Source organism: Entelurus aequoreus, linkage group LG15, assembly GCF_033978785.1.
Source record: "Entelurus aequoreus isolate RoL-2023_Sb linkage group LG15, RoL_Eaeq_v1.1, whole genome shotgun sequence".
In the NCBI taxonomy this organism is placed as follows: Eukaryota; Metazoa; Chordata; class Actinopteri; order Syngnathiformes; family Syngnathidae; genus Entelurus; species Entelurus aequoreus.
In genome coordinates, this window is record NC_084745.1 from 17859811 (window position 1) to 17872666 (window position 12856).

At 37.1% G+C, this 12856-nt stretch overlaps 1 protein-coding gene across 1 annotated transcript in view; it reads right to left on the bottom strand.

Moving 5' to 3' along the window:
• Positions 1 to 283: 283 nt before the first annotated feature.
• Positions 284 to 12856, bottom strand: part of LOC133630552 (uncharacterized) — a 51457-nt gene continuing 38884 nt past the window's right edge. Inside the window, exons 17-28 of the mRNA XM_062022167.1 lie at positions 7862 to 8018; positions 7640 to 7795; positions 6308 to 6430; positions 6189 to 6234; positions 6006 to 6109; positions 3176 to 3300; positions 2839 to 3107; positions 2704 to 2776; positions 1147 to 1433; positions 978 to 1079; positions 797 to 913; positions 284 to 724 (exon numbers count right to left, since the gene is read on the bottom strand). Of these exons, the coding sequence (XP_061878151.1) occupies positions 636 to 724; positions 797 to 913; positions 978 to 1079; positions 1147 to 1433; positions 2704 to 2776; positions 2839 to 3107; positions 3176 to 3300; positions 6006 to 6109; positions 6189 to 6234; positions 6308 to 6430; positions 7640 to 7795; positions 7862 to 8018 (1648 nt within the window). The 3' untranslated portion in view covers positions 284 to 635. The remainder of the gene's footprint in view (positions 725 to 796; positions 914 to 977; positions 1080 to 1146; positions 1434 to 2703; positions 2777 to 2838; positions 3108 to 3175; positions 3301 to 6005; positions 6110 to 6188; positions 6235 to 6307; positions 6431 to 7639; positions 7796 to 7861; positions 8019 to 12856) is intronic.

The window sequence follows — 12856 nt, forward strand, 5'->3', positions numbered from 1 at the left end:
CTAATAATTTCGCGGGGGAAAAACAATTATAAAAAATGCATTTGGTCTTTAATTAATTAACAGTTTAAGAAATTTAAATTACAAAAACATATTCAGAAATAACTAAAAAAAATAAACAAAAAGTGAGTAACTAAAACGACTTCAAAATGAAATAAATGAACAAAAAAACAAAACAAATCAAATTGACTAAAAATAACAAAGAAGTAAAAACAATAAAAAAATTATGCATTTGGTCTCTTATAAATGAACAATAAAAAATGAAATTAAAACAAATTCAAAATAACAATTTCAAAAATAAAACAAAATAAAACATATATTTTAAAACAAAATACAAGTGATTAGTATAAAAACGCAATTAAAAATAATGTTATCTTTTAAAATAAAACAAAATGAACAGTAAAAAAATCAACCAATTCTAAAACATGACAGACACTAAATAAAAACATTTATTCAAAACATTTTTTAGATACGTTGTACACTTGTGTTGCAGAAAAAAAAGTTCTTTATAAACCGAGTAAAACAAACCACGTGGTTTTCAAATAGAAAAGGTCACCTGTAAAAATACTGAGATCCAAATGAACCCAACATCGTTACTAGCAAAGCAGCAATAACAGTAATGAAAGGTGGGCGTGGCCTTAAAGCGACGCCGTCTGTCTGTGAAGCTCATTGAGGATGACGTCGCTGCTGGAACCATCGGACAGACCGCTGTCCACAAACACAGAACCTGTGAGGACGACAAGAAGCGTTCCAATCCAAAATGTTGACTTTGTGGTATACGATAAAAAGACAATCCTACTGCTGCTGGTGATGTTGCTGGCGACAGACGAGCTTCGTGAGGACAGCTGGCGAGGAGCCAACGCAGATGAGGTCGTCGCCGAAAAGTTCCTGTTCCGCGTGGCCGTCCGACTCCATTCTGCGCCACACCACACTTACAATTTTTGCTCTGTACACTTTTTGAACTCCATGCGTGAAATTACCTGAATTTTTGGCCAATCGCAGGCGGCCACAGCACAGGTAGGTTCTCCACTGCCGGCGCACGTTCTCCTTGCAGGCGCAATGGAATACGAAGACCAAGAAGCCTGCGGAAAGATTCAAAGTATTGTTGATGAAGTCGCCAAACTCGCAGTGGTGTGTTTGTGGCGCCACCTTGCAGGGAGTTGAAGATGGTGAAGAGGTAAACAAAGGGCAGGTGGAGCGGCCCCCAGGCCAACAGCGCGAACCCCCAAGCCAGGCCCAGCAGAACCACCAGGCCGACGACGCTGCGCAGGTCGGTGACCAGGCCTCTGTGAGGGGACTGGTTGTGCGGGTTCTGTCTCTTGATGCGGGACAGCTGGACCATGACCACGGCGAAGACCAGCAGACACGACGTGAAGATGAGCAGGAAGTAGGTCACCACGCCCACGTAAAAGGCTGTGTCGCTGCGCAGCCAACAGCTGGAGACACACAAACATCAACATCTCATTTTTGAGATACCAAACCCAAAACCAGTGAAGTTGGCACGTTGTGTAAATTGTAAATAAAAACAGAATACAATGATTTGCAAATCCTTTTCAACCTATATTCAATTGAATAGCCTGCAATAACAAGATACTTAACGTTCAAACTGGAAAACTTTGTTATTTTTTGCGTTTTCTCCCCGTCATCGTTGTTGTAGCGGTGTAGCGTGCAAGGACGGGAGTGGAAGAAGTGTCAAAAGATGGAGCTAACTGTTTTAATGACATTCAGACTTTACTTCAATCAATAACGGCGCAGCATCTCCTCATCCGTAAACAACAACAACACCCGAAATGTGTCCCGTGAAAAACTGTCCGACCGGAACTCTCGAATAACTAAAGTTCTTTGGGTGAATAATGTATACTCACTACACCGGTATGTTTTAGTGTTTTCATGGCGAGTTTACTAACAGATATAAGTATGAAATTTACACTACTTTATATTAAAAATTGCAACAGCGGAGGATGAATGTCATATAACAAGAAGATAGAGAAAAAGAAGAAGCTTATCAACTACCTTGTCAGCACGGACTACAAAGGCGGATGCACGTCATTTTTCAGGATTTATGCAGATCCCAAATACAGATCAGCAGGTACCAGAAGGTAAGAAAAGTTGCTTTTACATAATATTGCGAAACAAAACACCAGATAATATGTCTTACCTTATACACACCCCATAATGACTCTCGTATGTTGAAGCACAGCACAATCCATCATTGCTTACCAAAGTTGTACTAAAACATTTTGATAGATTTGTGAGCGCTGTGTGTAATGTGCTATATTTTCAATGCAACACATAAAATGTTGGTGTTGTTTACTTGAGTCATATTGCCACCATAGTGCAGTCTACACGTACCTCTTATGTTTGACTGCCATCTACTGGTCACACTTATCATTACACCATGTACCAAATAAAACTGCTTCGAGGTCGGTAAGCACAACCAAAATTATTCCAGACATTATGCATTATTATAAGGCGCACTGTCGAGTTTTGAGGGAAAAAAAGGATTTTAAGTGCGCCTTATAGTCCGAAATACGGTACACACAAAACGGCCTAAAATCCAGCATCGAGACTCGATTTTGGGCAACACACTTCCAATATTCTATTGTGAGATATATTTTAAATGGTTCCAAGTAATATTATATCGGATTTTTAAGAGGATGTACAAGAAATGTTACCTACAAGTCATCTGAGGTGCCATCTGTGTACCTTCCATACGTCACCAGACCGTAGTTGTCTTTGTCCACTGAGATCACCACCGTCACCACGACAACTGGAGCACCTGCACACATCAGGATGTTACTTTTTTGTTCAAAGAGGAAACACGTTAAGTAGAGCACATACCCCAGCCTACGAGCGAGAACTTGAGCATGTATCGGCTGAGGTAGGGCGTGAACACCTGCACGATGCTCAGGTACATGTGCAGCGCCTCCAGCCCCGCCCAGGTGAAGGAGGTGAGCAGGAAGTAGTGCAGGAAGAAGGCGGTGCTGATGCAAAGGCCGCCGGCCGGGTAGAGCGCCAGCCAGCCGTCCAGCAGGTAGACCAGGTTGAGGAAGAGGAGGGAGAAGCAGAGCTGGACCAGAATCTTGGCTGGAATGTCTCGCAACAATTTCCTGCAGAGGAACGTCGGCGTTGGAATAAAAGGGGAATGAATAACAACGTGTTTATGAAAGTGTCTCACTCAAACGAAAGGTAGGTCAACAAGGTGGCAGCGAGAAAAACAGCTGAAAGTCCGCAGCCAATATACGTGATGAAGGTGAGAATTTGTGCCTGCTGGGGGTCACTTACACCCTCTCTGGAGAGATCCTGGGTCAGGACAAAAAGATGATAACATTCACTGATAATTGAAGAAAACAATATCATAAAATATATATTTATGCTAAAAATCCAGACCTTAATAAATGCCATAACCTTATTTAATTTAAATGGATTTGTTTTAACTTACACACTCCAAACCACAGGGGGAGATGTATTGCCATGGATTTGTATGCAAATCCATACCTTGACAAAGCCTAACCAAACAAAATGTTACTTTACTTTACAGTAAATTTATTTATTTCAATTTAATTTAATTAATTAAATTTTACACAATTTACTTTAAAGTAGATTAATTCAATTTGATCTCCTTGAAATTACTTGTATTTAATTTACTTTAAAAAGTAAATTAATTACATTTAATTTACTTTGAAGTTACTTAAAATATATTAATTATAATATAGTGTAGTATAGTATAATACATTTTTTAAAGTAAATTAATTCAAATAAATGTACTTCACTTTAATTAACTGTACTAATTTAATTTAATTTAGAGTAAATTGATTCAATTTCATTTACTTTACTTTATTAAGTATATTAATTTAATTTATTTTTTAATTACAGTACTGTATGTTCAAATTCACTTTAAAATGAATGCACTTTAAAGTAAAAATAAATGTAATTTACTTTAAGTTTACTTTACTTGTAGTAAATTAATAAAACTTTCTTTAAATTAAATTTATTTGATTTAATTTAATTTAACTTTGCTTTAAATTTACTTTAAGTTAATTCAATTTAATTTTCATTACTTTAAAATACATTAATTTACTTGAATTTAAAATACATTATTTCAACTTAATTTGCTTGAATTTAATTTGCTTGAATTTTAAAATACATTACCTTAACTTTATCTAATTTACTTTTAATCACTTTACATTAAAGTTATGTTTTGTTTACTTTATTTTAAATTACTTCACATTTAATATAGTTTAAACTAAATTAATGAAATCCTATTTATTTTAATTTAATTTACTTTAAAGTAAATTAATTAAATACGATTTATTTTAATTTAATTTACTTTAAAGTTACTTAAAGTGTATTAATATATATATATTTTTTTTAAGTAAATTAATTCAATTACATTTACTATATTTTAATAAACTTTACTAATTTAGTTTACTTTAGAGTAAATTAATCCAATTTCATTTACATTATTTTACTTTATTAAGTATATAAATGTAATTTATTTTACTTTACAGTACTGTACATTCAAATTCACTGTAAAATTAATTTACTTTGAAGTAAAATAAGTACATTTAATTTACTATAATTTTACTTTACTTTCAGTAAATAATGACATTTTCTTTCAAGTAAATTAATTTGATTCAATTTAATTTAACTTTACTTTACTTTGAGGTAAGTTAATCCAATTTCATTTACATTACTTTAAAATAAATTAATTTACTTGAATTTAAGGTACATTACTTTAACTAAATTAATTTACTTGAATTTAAGGTACATCACTTTAACTAAATTGAATTGAATTTAAAATACATTACTTTAACATAATTTAATTTACTTTAATTCACTTTACATTAAAGTTATTTTCTTTTACTTTATTTTGAATTACTTTACATTTAATATACTTCAAAGTAAATTAATTAAATTAAATGTATTTTAATTTAATTTACTTTGAAGTTACTTAAAGTATATTAATATATTATCTTTTTTTTTTAAATACATTAACTCAAATACATTTACTTCACTTTATTAACTTTACTAATTGAATTTACTTTAGAGTAAATTAATTAAATTTACTTTACTTTACTTTAATTTATTAGGTATAATAATTTTATTTATTTTACTTTACAGTACTGTATGTTCAAATTCAGTTTGAAATTAATTTACTTTAAAGTAAAATAATTTAATTTAATTTAATTTTAGTAAATTAATAACATTTTCTTTAAAATCATTTTTTTTATTTGATTTACTTTAATTAATTTTACTTAAAATGTTCTTTACTTTGAGGTAAGATCATTCAATTAAATTTGTATTACTTTAAAATAAATTATCCATCCATCCATCCATTGGAGCCTATCTCAGCTGCATTCGGGCGGAAGGCGGGGTACACCCTGGACAAGTCGCCACCTTATCGCAGGGCCAACACAGATAGACAGACAACATTCACACACTAGGGCCAATGTAGTGTTAATTTACTGAATTTACTTTAACTTAATTTACTTGAATTTAATGTCCTTGAATTTAAAATACATTACTTCCTCACCTCCCAGGGGGTGGAACAAGGGGATGGGTCAAATGCAGAGGGTAATTTCACCACACCTAGTGTGTGTGTGACTATCAGTGGTACTTTAACTTTAACTTAATTTAATTGAACTTTAATTCACTTTACATTAAAGTTATGTTTTTATTTACTTTATTTAAAAAAACTTTACATTTAATATACTTTAAACTAAATTAATCAAATGTAATTTATTTTAATTTAATTTACTTTAAAGTCAATTAATTACATGTAACTTATTTTAATTGAATTTACTTTAAAGTAAATTAATTAAATTCACGTCTCCTCAATTCAACTATATTATATATTTAATACAATTTCTATTGCATTATTAATTCCTATTCGGTCAACCACTCAATTTGTATGCAGGAAAAAAACCTGTATCTTCATAATTACTCTACCAGCTATTTTAACCATGACATTATTTTGGCTTAATGATTCAATAAGTTTGGCTGACCAGCAGCACGGCGAAGGAGGTGAGATGGTTGCATGTGCAGGTTGTCCCCCAGGAAGTGGAGTTCACCACAAAGCAGCCTGCTGAGCTCCAACCTCCTGTACCGCCTACATTTTAAAAATATATATATCAATATTAACCCCTTCCAACCACCTTAAATGTTCAACATGTGGGTGTTTACTGTACCGTTCCCGGTGAAGTCCCAAAACGCACAAGTAACCTCATAGTTGGCCTGAGACCAGCAAAAGAGGAAAAGACAAGGTCGTGTTTCGGTGACGGGATAAAAGACGTTGATGCACGCTTACGTGGACAGGATGAAGGTTCTGAATGGTGAAGCTCACGTTCTCAGTCAGGTTGCTTACGGACAAATTGGCGACACTGGACGCCAGAACCGGGCTGACCACAGTCTGGTTGTTCAACGTGTCGTCCTGTAACAAACCAAGTCTGTTAGCCTAGTCCGGGGGTCAGCAACCCGCGGCTCTTCAGTGCCGCCCTAGTAAGCTCATTGGAGAATTTTTTAAAAGGGATTGAAAATGGATAAAGATGGGGGGAAAATACAAACAAACGCAACAGTTTGTTTACATGTAAAATCTTCCACTACCTCTTTGGCTCATTTTGACCACCAAACGTTTTATGCTGTGCATGAATGCACATATTAACGCTTTGTTGATGTTATTGACTTGTGTGGAGTCCTAATCAGGCATATTTGGTCAGTGTATGACTGCAAGCTAATCAATGCTAACATGCTATTTAGGCTAGCTGTATGTACATATTGCATCCTTATAGGAATATTATAAATAATGATAAATGGGTTATACTTGTATAGCGCTTTTCTACCTTCAAGGTACTCAAAGCGCTTTGACAGTATTTCCACATTTACCCATTCACACACTGATGGCGGGAGCTGCCATGCAAGGCGCTAACCAGCAGCCATCAGAGGCAAAGGGTAAAGTGTCTTGCCCAAGGACACAACGGACGTGACTAGGAAGGTAGAAGGTGGGAATTGAACCCCAGTAACCAGCAACACTCCGATTGCTGGCACAGCCACTCTACCAACTTCGCCACGCTGTCCCGCTCATTTAATATCCTTTACCTATTTGTATATAATTTAGTTTTGCATGGCTCGTGACACATTATCTTTATGTAATATTGGCTGCATTTCAGATAGTTGTTTGTGTGCCATGTTGTTCCAGACCACAGCAAACATTACCTAGCTTGCCAAAGATTGTAATAAATGCATTAAAAGTTTCCTTTAACTTGGACACACACATCTATACCTTTGGCCATTAAAAGCCAGTAATTTCCAGGAGTTATCTCACCTTCTGAGTAGCCTCTGATTTACTAATGGTTTCTAATGTTGTAAAAATGTGTAGAATAAATATTAAATGTCAACATTTCTGTCAACGAAGATTTACTTCAGCCTGCTACACTCATTTTGATAGTAGGCTATTATAGCTAATATAGACACTTACGTCATGTGTTGCCTTCGTTATAAGACTTATATACGGCTTTTCATTTTTTGCGGCTCCAGACAGATTTGTTTTTTGTATTTTTAGTCCAATATGGCTCTTTCAACGTTTTGGGTTGCCGACCCCTGGTCTAGTCTGAGGTTTTAGATCTACATTTGGATGAAGCACCTGGAACAAGATGGGTTTGGTGTAGAAGGTGAACTGGACCCTCTGGACCTGCATCTTCTCTGCAGGAGTCAAGGCCCCAGCGATGGAGGACGGCAGGTACACGGACCCCATGATGGAGTCCCTCCTCCTGGATTCAGACCTGCTGGGAACGCTGAGCTGCAAACACCAAAGGATGAACGCACAGGAAGTGGTTTTGGTGGTTGTGTTTGGTATCTGCATTACCTCAACATCCTTCGTGTTGTAGATGTTGACAAACATCTCAGGAAAATTGCTGCCGTCCACTTTCTGCACCGCCAGAACAAGTGAACCAGAGGAGAGGACCACGGACTCGCCGCTTACGACCAGCTTCAGACCCAAGTCCTCCACCAGGCGAATGATCCTGCAGAGAACACATGGCGGAACCCATGCGAGATAACGGGGACATGTGAAATTCACAAAAATGTGGCCAATTCTGTTTTTCTTTCGGGAATCTGAATTTGGATTTGTTCCTCGCGACCAAAAAAGTCATATAGAAATGTTTGACCCTGCATTTTTCTTATCATAAACTAATACAGTCTGTCCTAACCATAGGGCCGGGGCCCATTGTTGGGCCACCAAAAAATATGTTTCTCACCTGTGGTCGGTATGGGCCACAGCAGTAGTTGTAATACACTTTTCCACCACTTGTGGCAGTAATGACACTATCAAACAAACAGAAGTCCGGAGGTTAAAGTTATTCAGAAGTTTCTTAAGCGCAAAAATTATGACTAAAGTAGTGAATTTTCATTTGCACTTTAATTTTATTGACAGTTAATTTCATAAACATATTCATTAGTAATTTATACAACATAATTGTATGTAAAAAAAAAAAGTTCTTCAATTATTTATGAGTCCCTTCTTGAGCAGTATTTATTTTCCTAATCAGTCTGACCTAAGCCTAAGGTTTATGTGTTAAATAAATAATATTTGTGATTAACACATGCTTACATATAATTTGAAAATGTTGTAAACTAAGTATGTTACATATAATAAATGAATACAAATAAAATCAAGAGTAAGATTATTAATTCAGTGTTAGCAATTGAGTGGGCCCTGGGCCCTTCTGTAGTGGAAAAGTTGGGCCCCGTGGTCAAAAAAATTAAGAATCCCGGAAGTAATGCAACCACTTAGAAGTTCAGCTCCTGGATTATTGACCCATCTCAGGACCATACCTAACAACATTTGCATTTAATTCCTGAGAAATGGTTAAAAAACAGGACTTTTCATTTCAAACCAAAAATACTATTAAATTTTTTTTTTTTTTTTAAAGTTTTTTTAAATATATAATAAACACGCACTAAGCTGGACTCAAATCCCAACATAGTATCACTAACTACTGCACCATCTCCTCAGTCACGCCAACAATTGGTTGTTGGCGTGCGTCATATTATAATGTGATATTAAGTTTTGCTAAAAAAAAAACGCTATATTGGGTAAATGTAAAAAAAAAACATGCCAGCTGTTACAAAATGGACTTATCAATCAATCAGTCGATCAAAGTTTATTTATATAGTCCTTAATCACAAAGTGTCTCAAAGGGCTGCACAAGCCACAACGACATCCTCGGCTCACATCCCTTATGCTGTCTTTAAGATGAAATAGACTGAGTGGTATCTGGATTTTAGACACAACCGAATAATTTATTAAAGGAACTGTTTGCAACTTCCTCACAGTTAAGAATACAACAACGATACCATTAGTGGTTTAACAAAAAATATTTGTTTCTATAATTGTCTATATATTTCAAAATTACAAAGTTTATGTAATAAAACATTTTACTGGCCCAAATAAAATGATTGGTGTTTACAGCGGTCACTCACGCGGTCTCGTCAACGCGGTCTCGTCAACGCGTAAGCGCAGGTAGCGCGTGCACACACACAAAAGCAGTGCAAGAGAAGTAACATTTTGCAGTCGTGTTGTTGTTATGATAGAATATGCATTCAATGACAGCGAACGCGAGATATCTAAATTGGGTGTGCATGTGTTACATATGTACATAATTACATCAATACATAAGAGTAGCCATAAGTGGGCGGGATTTACTGTGTCAAATACATTGGAAAGTTGGCGCCCTCTAGCATCTGTGTAAATGTTGCAAACATCTCCTTTAAGTTGAAGGCCTACTGAAACCCACTACTACCGACCACGCAGTCTGATAGTTTATATATCAATGATGAAATCTTAACATTGCCAATACGGCCGGGTTAACTTATAAAGTGCAATTTTAAATTTCCCGCTAAACTTCCGGTTGAAAACGTCTTTGGATGATGACGTATGCGCGTGACGTAGCCAGTGAAACAGAATCCAATAGAAAAAGCTCTGTTTTCATCTCAAAATTCCACAGTATTCTGGACATCTGTGTTGGTGAATATTTTGCAATTTGTTTAATGAACAATGAAGACTGCAAAGAAGAAAGTTGTAGGTGGGATCGGTGTATTAGCGGCTGGCTATAGCAACACAACCAGGAGGACTTACTTGGATAGCAGACGCGCTAGCCGACGCTAGCCGACGCTAGCCGACGCTAGCCGACGCTAGCCGACGCTAGCCGACGCTAGCCGACGCTAGCCGACGCTAGCCGACGCTAGCCACCAACCGCACGGATGATCGGGTGAAGTCCTTCGTCGCGCCGTCGATCGCTGGATCGCAGGTGAGCACGGGTGTTGATGAGCAGATGAGGGCTGGCTGGCGTAGGTGGAGCGCTAATGTTTTTATCATAGCTCTGTGAGGTCCGGTTGCTAAGTTAGCTTCAATGGCGTCGTTAGCAACAGCATTGTTAAGCTTTGCCAGGCTGAGAATTATTAACCGTGTAGTTACGTGTACATGGTTTAATAGTATTGTTGATCTTCTGTCTATCCTTCCTGTCAGGGATTTATTTATTTTGTTTCTACCTTCATTTGAGCCAGATGCTATCACGTTAGCTCAGTAGCTAAAGAGCTTCGTCGATGTATTGTCGTGGAGATAAAATTCACTGTGAATGTCCATTTCGCGTTCTCGACTCTCATTTTCAAGAGGATATAGTATCCGAGGTGGTTTAAAATACAAATCCGTGATCCACAATAGCAAAAGGAGAAAGTGTGGAATCCAATGAGCCAGCTTGTACTTAAGTTACGGTCAGAGCGAAAAAAGATATGTCTTGCACTGCATTCTAGTCCGTCACTCTAACGTTCCTCATCCACGAATCTTTCATCATCGCTCAAATGAATGGGGTAATCGTCGCTTTCTCGGTCCGAATCGCTCTAGCTGCATTGAAAACAATAGGAAAATATGAGGAGGCGAACAACTGACTACGTCACGCTACTTCCGGTAGGGGCAAGGCTTTTTTTTATCAGAGACCAAAAGTTGCGAACTTTATCATCGTTGATCTATAATAAATCCTTTCAGCAAAAATATGGCAATATCGCGAAATGATCAAGTATGACACATAGAATGGATCTGCTATCCCCGTTTAAATAAAAACAATTATTTCAGTAGGCCTTTAAGCTCATGTCACAGTAAATTGAGTGATGCAGACACGTTTGTAACTGGATACTTTCTAATACGCTTCGACCTTGGAGACTTTGAATGTCTAAGTCAGGGGTCCCCAAACTACGGCCTGCAGGCCGGATCCGGCTCGTGGGGAGTCACAAATAAATTAAAAAAAGGTATTTTTTTAATTATAATTTTTTTTCATCTGTATATTCTAATCCACTTTCTACCGCTTGTTACTCTTGGTGTCTCTTAGCCGCACAAATATATAAAAATTAAAAAAATAAAATTAAAAAATAAAAATTAAAAATTAAAATATATGTATATATATAAATAAATGATAAATGGGTTATACTTGTATAGCGCTTTTCTACCTTCAAGGTACTGTGGATAATGCATATGTTTAAGAGTTATTTCTTTATTCATAATCATGTTTGAATCAGCTCATATTTTTCCATGTATACTCTGTATACCAGTTTCTCTTTGTCTTCAGATTGCCTGTTTAGACAGGGTCGTAAACCATCAGGAATGTGAACACAACCCCCAAGTCTCTCTTCTTATCAGTGTTGAGAGGAGGGGGGGGAGAGATGGGGGCTTTCTTTGTGTGAAAAGAGTTGCTTTTTCCTTTGGAATGCCAGATCAACTTGGGCTACGCATTCGTATGTGTTGTTCGAGGCTGGTCTCTATTCTCAAATATTTGACAATAAATTACTAAATACCTATTCTGTGCTTGGTGGTACCTTTGAGTTCAGCTTATATGTCATCTAAGGAACTTGGGACTGACCAGCGTTTTACATCCCACTTGGAGGAACATCTGGTCAAACACAACAATTTGGGGGCTCGTCCGGGATGACACGCTGACAATTGGACCTTCTCTTGCAATCTTCTGGACAGACTCACATGGCCAAAACATAATTCAAGGTAAGCAGAACCTTTCTTTTTAGATAAAATCTGCATTAGGAGTCTGCCCAGAAGTCTGTAAGTTAAACACTGCTTTGTACCCCAGACACAGATTGGTGATTTTGATAGATTGATTGCATTTTTGCCGAGCCTGCCATTGCATTAAAATTGTAAATAAGTGGTCAACTCACGTCATTGTGTGAAGTGAAGTGAAGTGAATTACATTTATATAGCGCTTTTTCTCAAGTGACTCAAAGCGCTTTACATAGTGAAACCCAATATCTAAGTTACATTCAAACCAGTGTGGGTGGCACTGGGAGCAGGTGGGTAAAGTGTCTTGCCCAAGGACACAACGGCAGTGACTAGGATGGCGGAAGCGGGGATCGAACCTGCAACCCTCAAGTTGCTGGCACGGCCGCTCTACCAACCGAGCTATACCGCCCCAACAATTACTCACTTACACTCGATTACCGTGACGGGCAGTTTCAGTGACGAGTGAACTAATAGTTGGGTGTGGCTCACCCTGGGTAGTTGGTCGCCGCCTAAAAGAGTAACGGGTTGGATGCCCATCATATGGTACAGTAAATACTCCCTGGTTGTAAGATCCCTGTGACATCTTTACGTGCACACAAACTAAGGATGGGTTGGAAGCCATTTGTAAAATACAATAAATACTCCCTGGTTGCGAGTTCCCTACGGCATTAACGTGTGCGTTAAAATTAAGAATCGTACGGGAGGAGGCCCTTCTGTACCATATGATAAATTCCACGGCTGGAGGCCATTTGTAATAAATACAATAAAGATTCCCTGGTTGTGAGGTCCCGGCGACACTTT